Below are 25,655 nucleotides of genomic sequence, written 5' to 3' on the forward strand. Positions count from 1 at the left end.
GGAGCTATTACACTAAATGTTTACGGTTTAAAAAAAAATGCTACCTATTCTACAGAACATATAAAATAAACTTTAATTGTGAAGTGTCTACTCGTAGAAGTGTTTAAAAATTTTAAATAATTTTTTGTTAATAATAAATATATAAATGTAAGTAAACTGTCATCTATTTTTTGTTTAAAAAGAAAAAACTATTTACTTATTTTTTTTTTTTTACTACTCTTAAAATTTTCTAGGTTATAAACTCCAATAAATATTTTTATTATCAACCCTAGAAAAAAAATTTATTAATTTAAAAAAAAAAAAAAAACTGAGTAAAAAAAACTAAATTTTTTTTTGCAGTTGATTGAATAAAAAAAAACCAAAAATGGATTTTCAAAATCGTCCGGGTGGTAAAACCGGTGGCGGAGGTGTAGCATCATGGTCAGAAAGTAATCGTGATCGTCGCGAACGTCTACGTCAGTTGGCATTAGAGACAATCGATCTAAACAAAGATCCATATTTTATGAAGAATCATTTAGGATCTTATGAATGCAAACTCTGTTTGACGTTACACAACAACGAGGGCAGTTATTTAGCCCATACCCAGGGTAAAAAACATCAAGCGAATTTAGCACGACGTGCTGCAAAAGAAGCCAAAGAAGCGCCGCAAACATTGGCGCCGGAAAAACCCCGGGTCGAGCCGAAGAAATTTGTAAAAATCGGACGTCCGGGTTACCGAGTCACTAAACAACGAGACCCAGAAACAGGACAGCAGAGTCTACTGTTTCAAGTCGACTATCCAGAAGTTGCTGACAGTGTGATACCACGGCACAGATTCATGTCAGCTTATGAGCAAAGAGTGGAACCACCTGACCGTAAATGGCAGTATCTTTTATTCGCAGCCGAGCCGTATGAAACTGTTGCGTTCAAAGTACCGAGTAGAGAAGTCGAAAAGGCTGAGGGTAAATTCTGGACTTACTGGAACAAGGACACGAAGCAATTTTTCTTACAGTTTGCGTTCAAAAATGAGAAACCGACTGTAGGAAAAATTCCACCGCCTCCGGTGCCGTTGATCAGACCAGGACTTGGTCAGCCGATGATGCCAGTGCCTCCACCGCCTAGACCTCCGATGTTCAACCCAGTCCCTCCTCCTCCGGCAATGCTAGGTGGGGTTCAAATCCCACCCCCACCTCCACATTTAGGCTAAAAGTTTATTTCTTTTTTTACTACTAATAAATGTCACTTAATAATTTATGATAAATAAAAATTTTATTGAAATAAATACTCGAGGTCTTGTTATTGAAAAACATTTTATTTTTATCAAGGATTCATGGTTATTATACATTTGTAGACAGGTCTTCGGGTCTCTGAAAAAATAATCAAAATTTTTGGTAATTTAGTTGTATAGAAAAAAAAATTGATAATTATTTTTGAATAATTAGATATCAGAAATGAACGAATCTACATGGGTGAAAGTGATGTACGCACTTTAAGACCGCCCGTTCACATTATCATCATAATAAACATTTTTTAAAATAAATAATTATTATTTTTAGACCAAGTCGAATACAATTTTTATTAAGGACGTAGATAAGCAATGGCGTATCAACTAACAGATGGTATTTTGATAAAATTTTGATTCAAGATTTAGAAATATTTTTGAAAAAATTTATTAAAGTTATTCGAGCACTAATGACTGCGTTTATTAATCAATTATAATAAAAAACAGACGTACCACTCAAATTCTCGGCAATCTGAAAAAAAAATAAAAACAAAAATTAATAAATTTGTTTTTCTTTTTTATTTTTGAATGTTGATAATAAAATTTATTTAAAATCAGTTATTGAACATGATCAACAGTAATAAATAGTGTTGTACGCACTATTCAGACCGCCCGTTCAGTATCAATCATTTAATCTTTATTATTAATTACAACATTTAATTGGTATTTAAATTGAAAATTATTCTTGATAAAAATTAATTAAAATTTTGTATTATAAAAAAAAATTTACCGATAATTAAGCGCTGAGTACACAGGCACCTCCAACAGCCTTGATTTTGTCTTCTGCTTTCTTACTGAAGAATTTAGCCTTAACGATAACGGGTTGATCAGGTAGACGCCCTTTGCCCAAAAGTTTATAATAACCCTAGAAAAAAAATTATATATTTGTAAATTAAAACTCATGAAAAATGATCTTGGAGTTATCAGACAATTGACAATTTTTAGATTTTTCTCAGCATATTAATTTAAAAAAATAAAAAAATGCACCTGTAGAAATTTAAGAAAAGCTATAGGTGCAATTTTTTTTATTTGATTTTGAAAAAAATAAAAAATTATCAGACAGCGGATAACTTCAGTATCAAAAAATGATCGCTAATAAATAATTGTCCTTACAGCCTTGGAAAGATCGATGACAGGAACTTTTCCATTGGTATTGTCCTTGTATCTTAATCTAGTTTGCTCCGAAACAAGAGTCCATAATTTATCCAGGTTAAGGGTTGGACACCATGTCGAGTTTTTGCGCACGTGATAATTTCTCATACCGAGCTGATGAAAAATAAAAAGAAAATTGTTAATATTTACTAGTAATTTCCAACCAAAACACAAGGGAATTAATTAATTACCTTTCCAAAGTATCCAGGATGGTATTTGTCAAAATTAATACGGTGGTGGTGCAGACCTCCGGCGTTACCACGACCTCCAGGATGTTTTCTATGTTTGCCTAAAGTAATTTAAAAAAAAAAATTAATTACTAGTCAGTAAATATTAAACGCACAAGTAAACGCCAGGCAAATCAATACATTAATTAATTAATTATTTAATTACGAGAGAAGTTATTTGAAGAGAAACTGAGGTTAGAATTTTTAAAAAAGTTGCGCATGAAAAATTTAAATTTGAATTTGAATTAATTAAAAAAACTCACCAATACGACCGTGGCCGTGGCTTACATGTCCACGGAGCTTCCTGGTCTTCTTTTTCGAGGTGGCCTGTAAAAAAATTTAAAAAGATAAATTTTGCTGCCATGTTTACACGACACACGCGAGCGAAGGGTTGACGCGGTTGGAATAATTGAAAATAATGGGGATGATATAAAAATTTCGGGTAACTATGAGGATTTTTTAACACAACAGTAATTGATTTTAGTAAATAATTGAGATTTTAAATTATCTTGAGACGGATGTATGCAATAATTTCGGATAAATTTGAGTAAAAATCGTGACACTCACCATCTTGATCGAATCGTAAAGAAAAAGGAATGATGCGGATGATTATTTTTAGGCGCATGCGTTTTAAATGTCACTAACGTTACCTATCGGGAGTTTGGATTATTATATTTTTTTTATTTAATTTGAATTAGAAACTTTTTTTTTTTTTTAGAAATTATAAATAAATTTAAATTAGGAGATTTAAAATAATTTTTTTTTATCTGTTGTTTTATTTTATTTTTTAAAAAAGGCGCGGGAAAAATGATATTTTTTTGAATTTATTTCGCGCGAAGTTGAGGATCAATTTATGGAAAAAACATATTTATAAGATAATTTGAATTATAAGTCCAATATATATATACATTTTTTAAGTTTTTGATAAAATAAATATGAGTACGTAAGTAGAATAATAAATAAAAAAATGATTTTGAAGTGACCAGACAATTAACAATTCTCAGATTTTTTTTTTAACGACTTAATTTAAAAAAAAAAAAAAACTAAAAAAATGCACATTTAGAGAATTCAAAAAACTATGGGTGTAATTTTTTTAAAATATTTTTTTTTCATAATTTTTCCTTAAAAAAAGAATTCAAAAATTATTTAACGTTGGATTTCAGTCTCATAATAAAAAATATGATACTGTCAGGTGTTAATTCTTTTATTTATTTATTTAAAATTTATAAATCGTCTCATGTCTGCTACACTCACTCGTGTTTCGAATCGAATATACTAATCGATTCGATTTAAACTCAATTCCCACATGCCTACTATTTAAATAACTAAAAATTCAGTTTACACATTTTTAAAAAACTGAAATATTAGCGCGCGCTTTTTTTAAAATTTAATTATTTGAATTTATTTATTTAATTTATAAATTGTTTCATATCCACTACATTATACTCACAATTACGTGCACCTACGCAATGTAAAGTTCAATATCGAAGTTTCAAATATCGAGTAATCGAACTAGGCAACAATCGATAAGTGTAAAATAAGTTCTTGATAAAAGTGCAAACTTCAAATCATAAAATTGTTGCAAATGTAAAAGTATTGAAAACCGGTGTGTGATTTTCGATAGTACCATATTTTTCTTGACGTATGTTACAAAATAATATTAATTTCACAAAATCTTTTACATTAACAAATTACCGTAAGAAATTAAAGTCCGTAAAAAAAAAAGTTATACTCCCGACTAAAATTATTTGATTAATAATAGTTAATTTTTTTTACCTAAATATAAATAATACACGTCATACTTTTATGTCATACATAAAACACATTTAACATTTACTTTTTTTTCAATAAATTTACTTTAATTAGTAATAACTTAATCAATTAATTAAGTACATTAATTGTTTTAATTATTTAAAAAAAAAATAGTCTATTATTTTTATGATTTTTTTTTGCGCTCCGAGTGTTACTCAGTTAAGTTTCTTTTTTTTATTTTTAAAATAATTATTTTTAAATTATAAATAATGGGAAAGCCTAAGAAAGGAAAACGTTCTGGTAAAGATGATGATTTGTAAGTATTAATTAATCATTAATTAATTAAATATTTTTTTAAAAATTTAACCTGCAACAATTCAAATAATTTATTTACTAAATAACCTCATGCTTTTGTTTATTTATCTAAATAATTTAAATTTAAAAATTTGAAATTTTTTATTGTTAAATTTAATTAATTTGTATAATTAAATAAATTGATTATTTCTTATTGTGATGTAATATAATTGGCAGTAGAATTTATTTATTTAAAAAATATAAAAATATGTTTTATGATGATGCAATTAATTCAATGATCTAGCCAACAAAATTGAGGTTACAAAAAGGCGCCACAATCTTAATATTTAAATTTAAATTACTGTTTTAAATTTTAGTGATTTTAAAAAATAATTTTATTGAAAATTTAATGACATTTATTTTACATGAATATTAATTTTTAAAAATAATTTTAAAAATTAATTATAGTGAAAGTTGTATGACAATAAAGTCAGTAGATAAATAAATTTTTTTTCTAGGGACAGTGATATTGATATCGAAGAACAATCAATAGCAAGTCAAGATTCAAAAACAAAATCATCAAAATCGACTGGTAAAGATAAAAAGAAAAAGAAAGATGACATCGATGACCTAGCAGATGATTTAGAAGAATTAAAAGTCGATAAAAGTAAATCTAAAAAAGGAAAAAAATCAAATCGTAAAGCTCATGATGATTCTGATGATGAGTCGATTAGTTTATCAAATAAAAACGTTGCAAAAAATAAAGGAAAGAAAGACGAGGATTCGGATTCTGAGTTTGAAGTAAAGGTCAGCAAAGGAAAGAAGAAGAGTCAAGTAAAAAAAGGATTCGCTGCATTAAATGATTCTGATAACGATGATGAAGATGATAATGATGATGATGATGAGGAAAAAGTCGCGGCAAAAGCTAAAGGAAAGTCTAAGAAAAAGAAAGGAAAGAAAGGGCATGACTTTGATGATTTTGAGGATGATGATGACGAGCGTGTTAATATTAAGATTCATGATGATGATGATGATGATGATGTGTCGGCTGTAGTTAAAAATAAAGTCAATAGCAAGAAAAATAAAAAGAAGAAAGATGATGATTTTGATAATGACAGTACTAAAGTCAAAGGGAAAACGAAAAAAGGCAAGAAAAAGTCTTTGTCTGATGATGATGATGATGACATCGTCAGTAAACCGGGAAAAAATAAACAAGGTGAGTAATTTTATTCGGTGACACTGGGGGTAATTTTAAAAATTTTTCTTGATTTTTTAAATTTTATTTTTTTGTTCTAATATAATATTTTCAAAAATTGGACCTGCAGATTTTTTAATTTTCTACATGCGTATATTTTTAGTATTTTTCTTTTTTTTCGTTGATACAAATTAATTATCTGGGTAATAAATTTAATTTCTCTCCCTTAATTTATTGCAATTTTTATTTGAAAATAATCCTTTTTTTTTTAGTTAAAAGTGTCTTTGCATTACTGGATATTGAAGGAGATGATGATGATGACGATAATGATGATGATAATGATGACAAACGTCAGGAAAGTGAAGATGAAGAAAAAGTTGTCAGTATAGAGAGACCTAAAACCAAACAACAAAATCAGAAAAATCAAAATCAAGAGTCTGCGCACAATAAAAAAGGAAGAAAAGGTTTTTATTTATTTTATTAAATTATTTTAACTAATTTTGAATGATTATTTTTTATTGTAATGAATTTTAGGAAAGAAAAAAAATGACAGCGATGATGAAATTGAAAAAGTTTTGGCTGAGTTGGAAATGGAATACTCAGGTAAAAAAGGTGAAAAAACTGATGTAAAAGATGAAATAAAAACTGAAGAAAATAAAGACAATAAGGAAGAAGGTGAAAATAAGGATAAGGATGAAGAAAAGAAGAAGAAAGACAAGAAGAAAAATAAAGCTAAAGCTAAAGATGATAAAGAAAAAGATCAAGAGAAAATAGCGACAGCTGAGGAAGTTAAAGATATTGCTGATGATGATGAGAAAGATAATGATGAAAGTGGGACAGTAAAAACGGCTGCGCAGAAAAAAAAAGAGAAGAAAGAACGAGAGAAAGCGAAAAAATTAGCACAGAAAAAAGGCGTAAGTACATAAAAAATTTTATTATTAAAAAAGTAATGATTTTTTTATGTCAAAATAATTTCAGGAACTTCCGAAAAAGCCGCAAGATCAAGCAAAATCCGAAACACCAGAACCTGAATCATCTCAACCTGCCGAGGCTACTGAGGAACTTGACGATGATTCAAAGAAGAAGAAAAAACTCAAAGAAGATCCAAAAGCAAAAGGTAAAGGCCCGTCAAAAGTAATTCTCGCTAAAATGCAAGATGCTTTGAAGAAACTCAAAGAAGACGAGGAACGCGCTAAGCGTGAAGAAGAAGAACGCATTCGTCAGGAAGAACTGCGCGAGCAGCTCCGTCTCAAGCAGCTGCAAGAGGAGCAAGAACGCAAAGAAAGGAAGAAACTAAAGGAGAAACAACGGAAAGAACGTCTGAAAGCCGAGGGTAAATTATTGACACCGAAACAAAAACAAGATCGTGCGCGTGCCCAGGCGATGCTCGACGCTCTCAAAGCTCAGGGTCTCGAAGTTCCTGATAAAGGAGAGAAGAAACCTCGGACACGTCTGCCCCCTGGTGCGCGACCGCGGCTCAATAAACTGAAGCAAACTAGTCAAGACAATAAAACTGATGACAAGCAGGAAGACAAAGAAAAGAGTCAAGTAAAAGAAGATGACAAGGAATCGAATAAAAATTTGAATGATCAGGTACAGCTGGAGATCATCGACTCTCCTGCTGTCAAAGAAGATGTCGGAGAAATTAAAGACTCCTGGGACGTCGATTCAAGTGAAGGTGATGAAGACGATAAGTCTGATGAAGTCAAAGAACAGAAGACTGATAAAGTTGACAATAAATCTGGGAAGAAAGTGCCGGGGAAAAAAGTCGAGAGTGAAGAGAGTGAGGACAGTAGTGACAGTGATGAAGAATCGGACGATGATGACAGTGAGGATGGTAGTGATGCCAGTGATAACGATGACAGTATTGATGAGAAGATGACGGATGCTGAGAAGAAAAGAGAAAGGGCGAGAATAAGAATCGCCAACAGACGGGTTGAGGCAGAGAAGAAAAAAACGTTAGATAATTTACGGGCTGCGGTTGTTTGTGTACTTGGTCATGTCGATACTGGGAAAACTAAAATTCTGGATAAATTGAGAAGGACTAATGTTCAGGATAGTGAAGCTGGTGGTATTACTCAACAAATCGGAGCCACTAATGTACCTATTGATGCTATTATTGAGAGTACTAAACATGTTAAAGGGGTAAGATGTTTTTTTTTATACGTCTTATGATTTTTTTACTTTTTTTTTTAATAATAAATTATAAAAAAAAAATATGTTTGAAAAAATTGCACTTCCAGTTTTTTAAATTTCATATAAATTTACAGATTGCTGATAAGAAATTCAAAATACCAGGATTATTGATCATTGATACACCGGGTCACGAGTCCTTTAGTAATTTACGTAATCGTGGATCATCATTATGTGATATTGCTATTTTAGTTGTTGATATTATGCATGGATTAGAACCACAAACACTAGAAAGTATTGGTCTTTTAAAGGCTAAAAAGTGTCCATTTGTTGTTGCCTTAAATAAAATAGACAGGTAATTATTTATTTTTATTTTTATTTATGTTCTACTTGATAATTATATTAATTTACCCGTGACTTTTTTTTTATTAAAGATTGTACGATTGGCAGACGATGAATCGTAAAGATGTTCAAGATATAATAAAATCCCAAGCACAGAACACGCAGATGGAATTTGAAAAGCGAGCGGATGAAGTTATTGGACAGTTTGCTGAACAAGGATTAAACGCTGCGTTGTTTTATAAAAATCCTGATCCACGTAGTTATGTTTCTCTTGTACCAACGAGTGCTATTACTGGTAAAATATTTTCCTTTTTTTATTCATATATTTATTCATATAAATAATTTAATTTTATAATCTAATATGTATGTATTTTTTTTTAGGTGAAGGTATGGGTAATTTGTTATCATTGATAGTCGATGCTTGTCAAGGACCATTGGCTAAACGTTTAATGTACAGTGAAGAATTACAAGCAACTGTACTAGAAGTAAAAGCATTACCTGGACTTGGTACGACAATTGATTGTATTCTAGTCAATGGAGCACTCAGAGAAGGTGATACTATGATTGTTGCTGGTACTGATGGTCCCATTGTTACACAAATACGTTCGTTACTTATGCCCCAACCACTTAAAGAATTACGAGTTAAGGTAAAGTATTTTTATTTTTAATTTAAATATTAATTATAATATTTTATTGAACTTTTTTTTTTTACAGAATGCTTACATCGAATACAGAGAAATAAAAGCAGCTCAAGGTGTTAAAATAGCAGCGAAAGATTTAGAAAAAGCTATTGCTGGTAAATTTTATTGATATTTTTAAAATTTTAAAATAAAAATTTAATAATTATTTATTATTTATTTATATTTATATTTTTTCTGCAGGATTAAATTTATTAGTTGCTCAAAAACCAGATGAAGTAGAATTATTAAGAGAAGAAATAGCTAGAGAATTATCCAAAGCATTGGGAAGTATAAAATTAGTTGAACGCGGTGTCTTTGTTCAAGCATCAACTTTGGGTGCACTGGAAGCATTGTTGGACTTTTTGAAAGCCAGCAAAATACCGGTGAGTTTTTTTTTTTTAAATCTATATTATTAGAATAAGGAAAAGATTTTTTCAGTCATAGCTCTGATAAAATTAGATGTTATTAATTCTGGTATCGTTGTGAAGATTTTGACTTGAAGTTGTGTCTTTTCATGACTTTATTTATTTATTATTAATTCAATGACTGAATTTTAATGACGATATTAAAATTTTGATAATTAATTAAAAAATAATTTGAAGTATTAATTTTAAAAACGGCTATGGAGTTACGATTCCGCCAAGAAAGATTTTTAAAAAAATTATTTACAGTTGACGTCAATTAGAAGTTAAACGAAATTTGGTAAATAAATTTTATACTTAAAAATTTGGCATTACAAATTATAATTTATTTTTCGCGCCAAAAAATGTTGGTATGATTTTATAAAATTTCTCAATACTTCGAGATTAGATACCGATTTTTTTTTGTAACAATAAAAACCAACCCTTTCGTAAAGCCTCAAAATTTATGATACTGGTTTGCCGACGTCTTATAATTTTTAGATTTTTTTCAAAATGATTAATTAAAAAAATCCGTCTATAGTTTTTTTAATTTTCTACATGTGCATATTTTAAGTTGAATTTTTTTTTGTAATTAACTTTCAAAAAAAAAATTAAAAAAATTTTAATTGTCTACTTACTTCAAAGTTTCAGTTTTTTGTTTCTTCATCGCGGTCGCGATATTTTAGAAAAAAAAAAAAAAATAGACGAAATAAAAAAATTTGACTGCGTTGATTTTTTTTAAGAATCATAAGTCTAATTTTAGAAATCAATTAGTTTGCAAATTAATGAAAAGATTCGAAGGTAAATTGTAAAAATTTTGATAAACAATGAAATTTAAATGACATTTATTAAATTTAGTAGACACTCAGACAGTCACGTAATAACTGCGCTGCTCATTTTATTTATCTTGATATTATAAAATTTCCTAAATTATTTTATCAAGTAATTTTGCGTAATCTGAATTCGAATAATACAATTGTGGGATAATATTGTATAGTATAGCTTTTATAATGTATAGTCTCGAATGGTGATAAGGTTGTTTCGGCATTTAAAGTGTATGTGGACGCGGTAGTCGCAATGAACCACTTCCTTCTTAACAGTTTAGCAGGATACGGCTCATTGCTCATGTACTCTATGCATTTACTCTCTTTCTCTTTTATTATAAAACTACTTGTTATCCATCGTATTCAACTATCAACTCAAAATTTCAATATTTCAATTTTTACTTTTATTATTTCATCAAAATATAAATCATTATTCATTCAATTTACTAGTATTTCAATTTCATTTAATTTTCCATCACGAAAATTAATTGCTTTTATTAGTACGGGGTAATTTGAAATTTTTATGCTTTATTACGTAGATTACCTTAAGTAAAAATTTCCGTTTTCAAAAACTAGTTTTTTTTTTTTTTTTTAATTTTTTCGAGGGGATTTTAAAAAAATTTTTTGTGTTGATACTTTTTTTTTAAGATTTAAAAATTTAGTAATAGGAGATATTTATCGAGAAGTTTCTTGTCTCGGAATATAAGTAATCCCACCGGATGAAAGTCGTTGTGATTTTAACGAGAAGGAAGACCAACTTCCCGACGTGGAGATACGGTACGCCAACTCTCGACGAATACAATCCCAAAGAAATCGAGTGGGTGGGATAAAAAAAAAAAAAAAAAAAAAAAAAAAAATGAAATTTTAACCATAAGAAATTTTTAAATAATTTTGTAAATTCATTTTTTAAAATTTTAATTGTATGAGTAGTTTTTCATTTTTTATGCAAGTGTACATTTTCTTGAATTAAGAAAACAGAATGACTTGTAACAAGAATTCAATTTTGAAAAAAAAAGAAAAACTTGAAACAAGAATTCAATTTAAAAAAAAAAAAAGAAAAACTTGAAACAAGAATTCAATTTTTTTAAAAAACAGAATAATTTGAATGAAATATTCGAATTTAAAAAAAACTGAAAGGCGTGAAGTAAGAATTGAATTTTTTAAAAACAGAATAACTTGAAACAAGTATTCAAATTTTTAAAAAACCGAAAGACTTGAAACAAGAATTAAAATTTACACATAAAACAAATTATCTTGAGTCAAGAAAATATTTTTGAAGACAAACGTTTTCAGGAACTAAGTCAAGATTTTATTGAACCAAGAGAATTTGTCTTGGTTAAAAAAAAATTGTCTTGGTCAGAGATTTCTACTTTATCAGAGAAAGCGGGTCCCCAAAAAAATTTTCTTTAATCAAGAATATTTACCTTCAGTCGAGAATTTTTTTTTCTGTATAAAAAACTGAAAGACTTGAAATAAGAATTCAATTTTCGAAAAAAAATAATTCTTGGTTCAAGTAAAAATTTTTTTTTCTACAAAAATCAAAATTTAAAAATAGCAATTAATTACCGACATTTTCTACAACTAAATGCCATAAATATAAAAAAAATAGCCACGTGGGTGCTACGAGACACGAGACAGTAATACCCTTTCTCTCAATCCCTGAACAAGTTAGGTCCGATATCACCTTTTCTTACTATTCTTTCCCTTTACTTTGTTATACCCTTTATTCTAATTCACCACAAGTAAACTCTCGTATTTATATATTGTGTTACATATATTTTAAAGAGACACATATGTAGTAAAAGGTGGGTGCTAAGTACGTTAGCTTGTTCCTTTTATTTACAAAAAATACGTTGTGAGGATGAGAAAGAAGAATGAGACATTTCATCACAGATACATGACCTCTGTCTTGTCAACCGCTGTTATATATCTTATCTAGGACCCCGTGTGCTACAGATAAAAATATTCTATGTACATTCAAATCAGTGTGAAAAGTTACTAATGTAGTGTCTATCAGCTTTCGTCTATCACCTCCTATATATATTTTATATATTTCATTCCCTATTTTTAAAATTCACTTGACAAAATTTATTTTTAAACTTTTTTTCTTCCTCACTATTCAAAGTTGACAAGTCAGAAATTTTCAAATAAATAATTTTATCGATAACTTTTTTTGTGGCAAAAAAAAAAAAAACTGAAAATAAATTAAAAAATTTTTTTAAAGTATAAACATAAATATGAATGATAATGGATAGGTGTATTAAGTGGCCTAAACTTGAACATAAATTTAAAAAAAAAAAAAAAAAAGAAAAATGATATATGAAGTGAAAGAGAAAGGTAAAGTTTGTAAGATAAAAAAGAAAAAGATAAATGAAAAAGAATGATGATTTTACAGTCTTGTCTGTTATTTTATGTCTGAGCTAAAACCTAAAAGCCCTGAGGACCGGAAATGAACGCTGCATTTTATGACCACCTTTATATATATATATATATATATATATATATATATATATATATATATATATATATATGTATATATATATATATATATATAGTTGATTCGATCTCTTGTAGTTTTTGAATTATGTTTACCCAAAAATTAGTTAATTATATATATTTATGTGTTTATATTTATTTGAAAAAAAAAAAAAAAGAAGGAAAAATGTATTTCCGATCTATACGTAATATAGACGTCAATTTTAAAAAAATAAAATATTGTTGGTGGAAAAAGCAAAAAAATAAAGAATATTAAGTTAAATTTTTTTTGTACGCGCATTAAAATTAAGAAAGAAACTTAATACTTAATACTCTATTTGAATACTAAGCCGTCATTGCAGTTTCCGGCGTGACAGAAATGCGAGAATACCTTCTAAGTTTTCATTTCCGGACTTCCTGGATTTACAACTCTATTCTTTAGTGTTACTTTACCTCAACTTTTATTTTTATCTAACACTATTCTTATCTTAGTCATACTTTATGTTTATTTTTTACAAGTTATTAAAAAAAAAAATTCGTTGGCATTCATTAAAAATTTTATTTTTTTTCGAAGTCTGAATTGATCTTTTGATTGATAAAAAATTTAAATTTTTGAATATTTGAATTTTAAAGATTTTTTTTTTTTTCTGTATGTGATACTAAGGGATGGAAAAATGATTTTAGTCAAAGATAAGATTTGTTAGTTGGAAAGGCATGGGCTGGAATCACCTGGCCTGAAATTAAATTTTATATTGTACCCTAGACTATTTTTCATAATTACCGGCATTGAAGACGAAGATTTTCAATGTTTAGTGATTTTAAACAAGTCAGTTTGAAACTGACAGCGCATTCAAGCTGTTTGAACCTGAGCACATTGGAAAATTCTAGGAAAAACACGCAGGGTCAACTGGTTTTAGAATTTTATTTTATTTGTTTATTTTTTTTTTACTGTAAAGCTTATTATCCTGCTGCGTACAAATCTTATCCTTCCTACATCCGTCTTTGCAGCTTAACAATCTTAAGTACATACTTACAAATTACAAACACTTTAAATACAAACCATTCATTCATGAAATTTTTTCACCGGATGTGACCCATTATTTTTACGTACTTGGTTTATTTTTCATGTTATTTTTATTTTCGCGCTGTATGGAAAATAACGTCGTTAAAAATACAAATTTTTTATTTATGATCTATAGTTACTAATAAAAATCATTCCACTGATAAAGTTAAAAAATGGGACAATTCTCATAATTATGGTAATAATTCTTATATCGTATGGTAATGATTACCATACTTATGAGAAGTATTCCCATAATATTGTGGCAATCGTTTCTGTATCACTACGGCAATGATCCCGATGATGTATAGGAATAAGTACTATGCTATTGTAGCAATGATTACCATCGTAGTTATGGTAATGATTACTACAATAATGTGGTAATCATTACCTAAATATAAGAAATTTTCGAATGTCATTGTGATCGTTATAGAATTTTATGGTAATCATTACTGAAAGTTATAGTAATTGTTACCATATGTAATGGTAATAGTTACCACAATACTATGGGAAAGATTACTATAATAATATAGTAACCACTACTTCATTATAAGGAATTTCCAAATTTTATTGTAATCGTTACCGAATTTTTTAATAATCTTTATCATATATTATGATAATAATTATCACAATAGTACGGTAATGATTACTATAATAATATAGTAACCATTACCTTAATATAAGAAATTTCCAAATGTTATTGTAATCGTTAACAAATGTTATGGTAATCATTACTAAATGTTATGGTAATTATTACCATATGTGATGGTAACAGTTACTGTAACATAATAAATTTCCAAATGTTATGGTAATCGTTACCATATATAGTAACATTTACTATGCTATATTGTAATGATTATCATAATAATGTGGTAACAATTACTGTGATAATTCGGTAACCATTACTATAATATAAGAAATTTACAAATTTTATGGTAATCATTACTGAATGTTATGGTAATTATTACCATATGTAATGGTAATAGTTACTGTAACATAATAAATTTCCAAATGTTATAGTAATCGTTACAATATATGGTAACATTTACTATGCTATATTGAAATGATTATCATAATAATGTGTTAACAATTACTGTGATAATACGGTAACCATTACTATAATATAAGAAATTTCCAAATATCATGGTGATTGTTATCGAATATTGCAATAATCATTACTGTATACCATAGTAATAGCTACCAGAGTATTACGGTAACCATTACTATAGTATATGATAACAATTACCTAAGTAACATGAGAATGATTACCATAGTGACATAGTAATTATTACTATAATTTAATAGAAACTATTCCAATATCATAAAGAAATGATTATTATAATTTTTATGGGCGCCATTCCTATAATTAATATTTAAAAAAAAACCTGTTACCATAAAATATTGTAATTGTTACTATTTCTCTCCCTGTACTATAATTTTACTTGCTTCTTTTGGATGTTTACATAAAAATCATATGAATTTTTTTTATTTATTTTATTAAATTGAGTATATTTAATATAATAAATTAGCATCAAAATAATGGTAAAAATAAAAAAAATAAATGATTTAATAATAATCGAAGAAACAGGATGTTCGCACGACTCATCTACTCACCATTATAGTAACTTGTAAATTATCATCCTTCATTCAATCGTTACATGAGCTACGAGGTTAATTGGATGTACTACGCTACGGTACACGTATGGTATATGAATTCCCTCTTTATTCCTCTCAGCCCATTTCTCTTTATCACTCTTTCGACGGATCTCTTTATATTATTATATATTATTCTTTACACTTTACTTCCTTATGTTAGATTTAATGCGGAGGTGTAGCGTATTAAATAAAATGTGTAGAACAAAGTAAAATTAAATATTATGATTAAATCATATTTAACTTCCTGTGAAAAATTTTAAATTGAAAAAAAAAAAAAAAAAAAAAAAAATTATTCATTTTAACCCGTTTTAAAAATAGATCTCAATAGATATCTTCATTTTTGATTTATTCTTGAAAACTATTTTTAGAATCATATCTCAGGATGTGTGAATAAAATATTTCATCTTCTCTTCAAACCACGAGAAAAATTTCACTACTACACATTATAGTAAATCGTACTATTTTATTGTAAGTCGGGTTACCACAACATTGTGGTAAAGATAAGAAGAGACTGTTATTTTGCACTGTCATTTTTTAAACCCAATTTGCGGTCACCCCAACTACTGTTATTGCAGTGACAGATTTTTTTTTTGATAATTTAAAATTTTGCGAAAGGCGGGAAAAAGGAATTGTTAAGAAAGTAACGAAAAAAATATATATTCGGGCAAATTGCATACATGAGACATATATGCCTCATATATGAAATTTGCCCGCATATATTTTTTTTTGTACGGGTTTATGAATGGCCTGAAGAAGAATTTCAAATAAAATAAGTTTTTTACCAAATTTTGAGGTGATCCGTTTCGATCGCCCTTCCTCTATGTACATATATACTTCCTTTATGTATATATATATATATATATTTTTTTTTTATTTATTTATTTACTTATAATGTGTGGTAATAAAGGCATATAAAACTCGTGGAAATTCATACCAAAAGCTGACGAAGCATGCATCAGACAATTCGTATCCGCTCTCATGTCTTTAAATGTGCTTAACCGGTAAAAAGACAATGCAAGGAAGTTTAAACTTAAGGATAAAGACGCCATATTATCCGGGCGTTACTAAAAATTTTATATTTTGATACTCTATTTATCCATAAATTCTTAAAACAATTTTCCTATGAAAATTTATTTTTCCGTAGAATTTCTCAGTCTTTGATGTTTTTTAATTTTTTTTTAACGCCAAACTTTTCAAAAAATCTGTTCTTCGTTCACTGATACGTTACTGCTTACACCCAATTAATTTTGAAATTTTGTAAAAAAAATACTAGTACTTCTTATTTAAATTTTATAATTCAAATCCAATGACATTTTTATTAATTACCATAGACCATAATTTCCTATCGTTCATGGTTTTAAAAAAAATCCAAAAATTATTTCAATCAATTGATTTTCTTCGAAATAACCTGAAATATTTTACACACTATTAGTATTCTTATATATAAAAAAGTAACAAATTTTATAAAAATATATAAATTAACTAATTTTTTTAATTGACAATTAATTAATGGTAGTAATTTAAGCCTTTAAACATTAAGACGTTAGACAAGTGAAAAATATTAGTTGATTGTCAATCATTGCACGCGCCTATATCGTATTCCACGAATGATCGGTATGTGTATATAAATATATAAATGTATGATGTATATGTATATTAAACAACATATATGTGTGTGATGAAATAGCGTTAATAAATATAAGAGACGGGAAAAATAATTCACGCTAAGAATTGTTAATTATCTTATGCCATTGTGTTTCATTGTTCCTTCCTCTGGTTCGTGGAATTATGATTATTATGAGCCACTTGCATTGATCATTCTTTAAGAATTAATTCTTATGATATACAAGTGTAATTATTATTTATTTTTAAACGCTACAATATTATTTATTTACTATTAAATACAAAAATCCGTGGAATGGTAACAAATTAAAAAATGGCGCGAAATTCAAAAGTCGCACCTCGTTAGTTCTTTTATTTTTAATCACCACTTTTATTTTATATCATTAATTAATTTTTTTTACAGTCAATTTTTATTTAACTTTTAAATTCTTAGTTTAATTTTTTTCTATTAAAATTTTTTTTTAAATTTCCCGCCTTTTTGTCTTAGATGTCGCTCTTTTTTAAAATCGTGTTACGCTAGTGCTGCTGCCAGTAGTTGGTGGAGAAAAAAAACAAAAAAATAATAATAACGGTAAAAATAAAAATGGCCGCTAAATTTTTTGTGAATAATCAGTTTTACGTTTTTAATTAATTACAATTAAATTAAAACGTTTTACATAATGATTTTCCATAGGGTTCTTGTGATAAAAAATACAAAGATAATAAAAAAAATTTAGGCCGATTAATCGCGTCTATCGAGAGTTATCGAATCTACTGAATTTCATACTCGACAACTAACGACTCTCTGGGATTTAAATTATTTATATCTAATTAATAAAATTAATTATAATAATTAATCGACTTAACATTGGGTAGAAAATTTAAAAATTAATTAAATTGAAGAAATAGTTTTTTCAAAATGACAAATTATGTATTTTGAGGATTTAATGACCATAAGAAAAGTAATTATTTGAATGAAATTTTTTACCCGGCGTAATAATTAAATTTAAATAATCCGATTTCGTGAACGGGTTTGTGTACATAATTGTCAGGTGAAATGAGCCTACTTTTACTTGGAAGCATTACCGACTTTATGTAGTATATATATACATATTCATATATTTTTAAATACGTATTCAGGTATACTATGTATTATATAGTACGCTTTCTACTGTAGAAAACGTAGAGTAAATGGTATACTCACTATTTAATACGTATACGTAACTCAACATTTCATTCATTACTTTCTTGAAAATTCTCATTCATTCATTTATTCAATGAATTCATTCATTCATTCATTCGTTTTATTGTTTTATCAATAGCTTATTTACAGTTAGTTTAACAGGTTTAGTTTTTTTTTTTAATCAATTTTATTAAATTATATTTTTTGATTTTAAGTAACCATATTATTAATTTTCTTAATTTAAAAAAATATTTGAATATTTTTAAACGTTTAATTTAATACTAAATATAGTAGATATTTATTTGTAAAAATTATTTATAGGTTATTAAAATATGTGTTTACTTATTTATTATGAAGTCTATGTAATGGCTTTTAATACTTCAAAAATAGTGAACACGAAAAGTAATTTGAGTATCCCGATATGAAAATATTTATTTCTCAGAAATAACAACACGCTCATCGTTCTTCGTCGGATTCCGAATATTATAAATATATTTTCCGTTCGTTAAATTTCATGATTATATTTTTACATAAAGGCTATGAAATAGTATGTTTTTATAAAATTTGTCATCATAGAATATACATTATTTTTTGTATATACATGGAAAAAAATGATGCTCAAAATTTTAATAGTTTGTAGCTTATTTTCGACTTAAAATTAGTATATTCCATACTAATATCAAACCAGGATCTTTATATATATTACAAAATGGCTATTATTTATATTCAAATTTGATACACATAGAAGAGCTAAATTTTTAATTTCGTATATTTAAATTAATATGAAAAAGAATCGATAAATTGGTATTTACAGTTATTACTATTCAAATAAACATACAACAAATTTTAAAAATGAGGAACCGAAAAATTAGTAAACGTACATATTAATATAAAAAGATCTAGTATACAAATTTTTCATTTTATTATTTACCACTTTTTCGATATATGTATATAATAAACTAATTTATAATAACGAATAAATAACATTTTATATTAATTATTAGTCAATGAGATAGAATTTATAAAATAAGAGTTTAAAATTTTTGGTATTTTCATGAGCAACAAAATCAGTATCTAGTATACTAATATTTCATTTTATTATTTACCACTTATTCGATTTATGTATATTGTAAATTAATTTATAATGATGAATTAATGATATTTTAAGCTAATAATTAATAAGTGATATCGAATTTATAAAATAAAAGTTTGTAACTTTTGAAATTTCCGGCGGGAAAAATCAGTATCTAAGATAGCAATTCTTAATTTTACCAATCATTACTTTTTAATAAATTTTGCCATAAATTAATTAACTTTCACTAATAAGTCACGTATTATACCTAAAAGTAATAATATTTAGTTACTTTTTGAAATAATTGATAGTAGTTTTTAGGAATCTACAAAAATTAGTAAACTACTTTGCATTAAGCACATAATAGTACTAATTATTGATAACAGATTCCATTATTTACTATTATTTATTAATTTTTGATATTCTGTTTTTTCCATGTACTGATATACAAAACGTTCTAATAACTTTATTTTCGTTGAGATTAGTTTAAAAAAATATTTTTTATGTGATTGCGAACGAGGGTAAGAGAGTAAAAGTGACTAATTACGACCGCGACGTGCCTGACCCCTTCATGTTTGCTTATAGGTGCGTATTTTACGCATCTTGCGTGGCTGAGGAATACGCGAGCTATCATTACATACATTTTACCATACGGTTCAGCTGCACACGAGAAACGTGCGTCAGATGTTATTTTTGGTAAAACGCCTTTACTCTCCCTGACACATCGTTCCCGCATTTTTTATCTTACATTTTTTTTTTCCTCTCTTTTAGAAGAAATTTTTTTTTATTCGCATAAAAAGAAATTTAGTCGAAAAAATAATTTCATTTAAAATCATGACAAATTTTTTTTTTATGTTACAGTACGCTGGTATAAGAATTGGTCCAGTGGTAAAAAAAGATGTAATGAAAGCCTCCATAATGTTAGAACACGATAGTCAGTAAGTGAAAATTTTTCTTTAATTTTTTTAAATTAAGTCTATGTTCCTAAAAAAAATTTATTATTAATAATTTTCAGATACGCAACAATTTTAGCGTTCGATGTAAAAATTGAACGTGACGCTCAAGAGCTCGCAGACTCACTAGGTGTTAAAATATTCCAAGCGGATATAATTTATCACTTATTTGATAAATTTACTGCTTATCGAGATGAATTAAAACAGCGAAAAAGAGATGAATTTAAACACATTGCAGTATTTCCTTGCAAGTTTCGTGTTTTACCTCAGGTAAATTTAAATTTGAATTTATTTTATTTATTTCTAGTAGTCGCTATTCATATTTTTTATATAAATATAAATTTAATAATTTGTTATTGACATATTTACGATGAAATTTTTTATGTCATTTGACTTTTGATGACAAATGAAGAAAAAAAACCTATCAATAGTATTTATTACTTATTAATAGCGAAATATATATGTATATATATTATATGTATGTATGTATATAAGTTAAGGGGAGGGGAAGCTTATCACTGCCGGATGTTGAACCGTAGACGAACAGGAAGTCGAATCGCGACCCCATTTTCATCATAAACTACAACCGATAGCTTTTGTAATATTTACTTTATTTTTTTATTTATAATAATATCAAATTTATATGAATTTATCATATTTTTTATATGTTGAGTTATTAAATTGAAGCGTAGAATGGAAGTGATGCAAAAAAAATTAATTATTTAATATAATTAACGTTTAATGTCTCAATTAAATATATGCATATATATATATATACTTGAGTATAGATTGAGATGCGATAACAAAAGCAAATAAATAAAATAAAAAATGCGCGCAATGTTTATACAATTTAAATTTGATACCTCTCGCACGCGCGATAACCGATTCTACGAATATTTTTTTGCCATCGTGTCGGTATAGTAATTCGATAGTAACGTTTCATCAAAGTAGGGACGTATAATAAATTGTCTCGATAGCATTATATGATATAATAAACATATATTTGTATATATATGTATTTTTTTTTGCTTTTTATTTATAACGATTTAATGATATTCTGCAAAAATAGCAAATTTTTTGCGTTATTTAGAGCAGACATCAAATAATGAGAATTCTTTATTTTATATTGTTATTATTATTATTATGTTTTTTTTGTTTGATAGCATATTTTTAACTCACGCGATCCAATTGTTGTGGGTGTTATGGTCGAAGCGGGAATCATTAAAGAAGGAACGCCTGTTTGTGTACCTAGTAAAGAGGTAAGTCAAATATTACTACTATAATTATTATCAATTATAATTTATCGTTATGAATGTCCAATAATTGTTATTTGAGACTCTTATTAAAATAAGAGACCCAATATCTGATTAGTAGAAGTCTCGTAAATAAACTAATATTTAATAGACTTGGAAAATTTTATGGTATTTTTTTACATAGAAAATTTATGGAAAAGTTAGTACGGTAATAGCGACATAGACAGTGTGGAATTATAGTGTAAATTACTGATGTAGAATTTTAAAATTTAGATCAAACAGAATTTACAATGTGCGTAGTAATTTTGACAAAGCAACAGATTCAATTTTATTTTAGAAATTTTTACCAGCTGCATAGTAATTGGTTATGCCAAATTAGAATATTTAGTTAAATATTTGTAAAAATTAAAATAAAAGCAATATATTATAAAAAATTATAATTATAAGAAGGCTGGGGATAAATGATTTGGTTGGATTGATAACTCGATATACATTCAATCACCTAGTAACCACAAAATATATCCGTGTTAATTTTCTAAAGTAAATTATAATTTATTTATTGATTTGAATAATCGCCGTTAGCAATAATGAAAATACTCCATCTGATAGATTTATCCAAAATTTAATAACCATTCAAATTCATATTTATAATTATAATACTAATGAAAATTCACAAGATAGTATACGCAGAGACGCTCGCTTATGTGTTAATACGTCGCGTTATTACTTAATTCTAACCTATCAGAACTGGAATCAACGAAAAAAGCCGAATATTTCCGAACAAACTCGAATTTAAAAGATTTTTTATAAAATTACCATGTTGCGTAGTACAAAGTTCCAGAAGGGTCGGAATCTTTAAGTTTAACTTGATAAATTCCCTATTGCCAGTAGTTTTTTTAGTTATCGTTTATTGTAAATATTAAAACAAAGTAATAGACTTTTTGATAAGTCAGAAGTACTACTATGTGGTATAGTAAAAATAGTATTCTTTTAGAGTATTCAATTTCCTTTAAAATTACTTAAACAAATAGTATAATTTTCAAAAATGTCGTACGAAAAATTTGAAAATATTATTTTCAGCTTGTAAACAATGCTAAGAATCTAGAAATGGCCTGTAGGTGATGCGATTTTCGTGTTTTTTTGTAATAATTCACTTTCTTTTTCTGTAGTATACCCTATCTAATTTTATTTTACAATCTAATTTTATTCAAACGATTTTTATTTACATGGTAACGATCTAGATATAAAGATATTTTCCACCCACATAAACTAATATTTCAAGCAAACATGCGCAAACGAAACGACTATATTTCGCCCACTAAAATTTCATATATATTATTAAACTTTAATAAATTATAACATAAAATTTATCTGTCCAAATATATATATGATACCTGAAACATAAATATAAATTAAACCACCTTGTTAATAGTTTTCATTATGAATTATAAACTACTACTTAAATTTCCACGTCGCATCGAAATTAGTAAATTTCACTTATAGAAACATTCACATCTTGATAAAAGCTCATTAATGGTCGCACGGTTATCCTAACCCCATTTTTTTTTGTTAATGTAATAGACTTCTTTTTCAGAAATATTTATAGAATTAAACTATCGCGTTATTTAATGAAAGTTAAATAGTGAAAATTAATAAAATGATATATTTTATTAATATTTATATTACGAGATTTCTCGTGTAGGTGAACCAGTCAACCGACTTTTTGATGTCGTTGAAGATAATATCGATATACACGTGTGTGAAAAAAATTAAAAAAACGTAAACGGAAAGACACTAGTCAAGAGTTAAGAGTACTCGTAGGAGGACGACATTTTTTCATAGTTTATTCTCTATTCTTTTATTGTATTCCCCACACACACACCATCACCTAATAGGCTACAAAAATCTAACATTCTTCGTATATTATTTTACTTTCGTCCGTTGAATTCTTATTTATTTTCAGTTTTCTGTAAAAGAACACTTGTAGAATCGCTTTGTTGTCCGCTTCGCTTTTTTAATGAATGCTTAATATCGACATTTTCTTTCATTATTAAGAAATTGAGGTTATGGCGAAATTCGTTTTTTCAAATTCAACTGAATAGGGTTTATGGAAGAAATTGAACATTTTTTCCATACCTGCGCCGAAAATTTAAATTCCTAACCTATATAGAAGGAAAAAAGTCGTTCTTTTTTAGGAGGGGGGGAATGATAAAAATTAGCGCATGCGCCATTTTTTACCCAAAACAGACAATTTAAATTTTCGGATGTAGATCTGGTGAAAAATCTTATTCACCCCAAAAGTAGAAAGCAAGACATCCCCCCCTCCCTTCACCCTTCGCCTCTTCTATTTTCGAAGACATGGAATTCGAAAATTCGAAAAAATTTTTGACTTTGAACAGATTTTTGAAAGCTGTTTGTATTTAACCTAAAAATTGACATTTCCATCAACGAAAAATCATTTAAATTTTCTAATAATAATAAATTAAAAATTATAAAAAGTTATTCTTTATGAATTTTTAATTGTGGTAATTTTAAATTTTAAAAAAGTAAATAACATTAATTATTAAAGATTAATATTGATGGATGTCAAAAATGTCAAGTTGTGGGTATGAAACTATCAATTAACTTTTTAATGAATAAGTAACGAGTATTGCGTGTGCGTTTAAGTGGGTTGTCGTATAAGATAGTTTATTGAAGTTTTATGCTCTCTCAGCATTTATTTATTTTTGCTTAATTTTTTTATTATTATTATTTATTTTTCATTCATTTATTTTTGCTGGGTAGACGGCGAAGACCACAAGTAAGACTTTAAGACGAAGACAACAACGACAACTAATGTAAAAGAGGTTGGACTTGTGCATTCTTTACTGTGTCGCCCGCGCATAGAAAGCAGACCTAGCCATATTGTTAACCCACGTTTTACGTGTAATTCCACGCTTGTTGCTCGCAAATTGTAAGAGCGTACTTTTACTTCCTATAGTATCATCGTAAAAAATTTGTTTCAACTTACAGTACATCGTAAGTTACTAGATTTCGCTAAAGTCATGGAATCGTACTATTTTTTTTTTAAACATAACTACTAAGCTCGAAATTCGATTCGACTAACGCAAGTTTTTGAATTTCAATAAAATCGAGATTCGAAAATGATAAAACTTTTGGTAACTTTTCAAATTGTCAATTTTTGAATTATCTGATTTTCCAATTATTCAAACTTATCAAATTTGATTCGAATTGAGGAAATTCTGGCCATTTTTCAAATTTTAAATTTTTATTTAATAGAGCTTACTTTAGAAAGTAACCAAAAACAACTTTTTCGTAGATTCGTGTCCAAACTTTTGACTTTTGACCAAATTTCGAATTATTGGAAAAAATATTACAAATTTAAGTCGTTCAACAGAAAATTTATGAATAATTTTAAAAATTTGAATTATAATGATAATTTGTGACAGAAGATTTAAAATGTGGTTTTAGATGTGTTTATAAGAGTATCTACTTAATTTAAGTGTTTTTTCCATACTTAACATATATAAGTGCATTATAAAATTGATAAAAATAATTTAAGATGAGATCCACTAAAAACGTTTATAGCGAGAGTACGACTAACGCTTCGCGCTTGAAGTGTCCGATAATTTTTTTTCCCGTAAAAGTCTGTCTAAAATGATATTATTGACGTAATATATATCTTGAGATAATTTCTCTCACCTTACGTTCTAAAGTTTAGACGCTGTAACATGATGGCCATAACATCCTAAATGGCCTGAGGCAAATAATCTCGGCCGGATATTGGCCGTCACGAAGTGTTGGCTTAGGTCAAGACACAGTAAAGATCTCAGCAAAGATATTGCAGTCTTTTACATCTAAAGCAGACACAAACTTTTTATTTTATCTCTCTCTTACTTTAAAACATCTTCACTTACATGAGCTCCGTATAAAATTTTTTTTTTTTTTTAGATGTTTTTAATGTTCAAGTATTAAGGTCTTGCTGAGTTATACGTGATCTTACAAGTAAACTGTGCATTAGACTCATTTATTTCCGGTCTCTTTGTATAATCTGGCATACTTTCATAGTTTTTCACTTGTCACAAAATTTTTTTCTTTTTATACAAGTTATTATATATTTTTCTACATATATAAATTTCA

General features: G+C 27.4%; 3 protein-coding genes across 3 annotated transcripts in view; 2 read left to right on the plus strand and 1 right to left on the minus strand.

Annotated features, from left to right (window-relative positions):
• Window positions 1–39: 39 nt before the first annotated feature.
• Window positions 40–1,263, plus strand: LOC103570288 (splicing factor 3A subunit 2). Its single transcript, XM_008547986.3, has 2 exons — window positions 40–147; window positions 340–1,263. Exon 2 carries the CDS (start codon window positions 365–367, stop codon window positions 1,184–1,186), a length of 822 nt encoding a protein of 273 aa, XP_008546208.1. The 5' UTR covers window positions 40–147; window positions 340–364; the 3' UTR covers window positions 1,187–1,263.
• A 7-nt stretch (window positions 1,264–1,270) lies between these two features.
• Window positions 1,271–3,243, minus strand: LOC103570286 (60S ribosomal protein L27a). The gene is made up of 7 exons (XM_008547982.3): window positions 3,208–3,243; window positions 2,904–2,967; window positions 2,605–2,702; window positions 2,375–2,527; window positions 1,992–2,126; window positions 1,715–1,733; window positions 1,271–1,346 (listed from the first exon to the last, which is right to left on the minus strand). Exons 1-5 carry the CDS (start codon window positions 3,208–3,210, stop codon window positions 1,998–2,000), a joined length of 447 nt encoding a protein of 148 aa, XP_008546204.1. The 5' UTR covers window positions 3,211–3,243; the 3' UTR covers window positions 1,271–1,346; window positions 1,715–1,733; window positions 1,992–1,997.
• A 968-nt stretch (window positions 3,244–4,211) lies between these two features.
• Window positions 4,212–25,655, plus strand: part of LOC103570285 (eukaryotic translation initiation factor 5B) — a 44,371-nt gene continuing 22,927 nt past the window's right edge. The window contains exons 1-13 of the mRNA XM_008547981.3: window positions 4,212–4,708; window positions 5,205–5,902; window positions 6,154–6,345; window positions 6,416–6,795; window positions 6,860–8,026; window positions 8,152–8,369; window positions 8,449–8,651; window positions 8,738–9,003; window positions 9,071–9,152; window positions 9,238–9,419; window positions 20,171–20,247; window positions 20,325–20,532; window positions 21,426–21,521. Of these exons, the coding sequence (XP_008546203.1) occupies window positions 4,662–4,708; window positions 5,205–5,902; window positions 6,154–6,345; window positions 6,416–6,795; window positions 6,860–8,026; window positions 8,152–8,369; window positions 8,449–8,651; window positions 8,738–9,003; window positions 9,071–9,152; window positions 9,238–9,419; window positions 20,171–20,247; window positions 20,325–20,532; window positions 21,426–21,521 (3,816 nt within the window). The 5' untranslated portion in view covers window positions 4,212–4,661. The remainder of the gene's footprint in view (window positions 4,709–5,204; window positions 5,903–6,153; window positions 6,346–6,415; window positions 6,796–6,859; window positions 8,027–8,151; window positions 8,370–8,448; window positions 8,652–8,737; window positions 9,004–9,070; window positions 9,153–9,237; window positions 9,420–20,170; window positions 20,248–20,324; window positions 20,533–21,425; window positions 21,522–25,655) is intronic.

Source organism: Microplitis demolitor, chromosome 4 (assembly GCF_026212275.2).
Source record: "Microplitis demolitor isolate Queensland-Clemson2020A chromosome 4, iyMicDemo2.1a, whole genome shotgun sequence".
Classification (NCBI taxonomy): Eukaryota; Metazoa; Arthropoda; class Insecta; order Hymenoptera; family Braconidae; genus Microplitis; species Microplitis demolitor.

Bases quoted from the DNA above. Each gene is read 5' to 3' on its own strand.
- LOC103570288 (XM_008547986.3), top strand. From the start codon at position 365: ATGGATTTTCAAAATCGTCCGGGTGGTAAAACCGGTGGCGGAGGTGTA.
- LOC103570286 (XM_008547982.3), bottom strand. The intron at 2,528-2,604 runs GTAATTAATTAA...ATTTTTCATCAG, and splicing joins ATCCTGGATACTTTGGAAAG to CTCGGTATGAGAAATTATCA. The intron at 2,127-2,374 runs GTAAGGACAATT...TTTTTTTTCTAG, and splicing joins TCATCGATCTTTCCAAGGCT to GGTTATTATAAACTTTTGGG.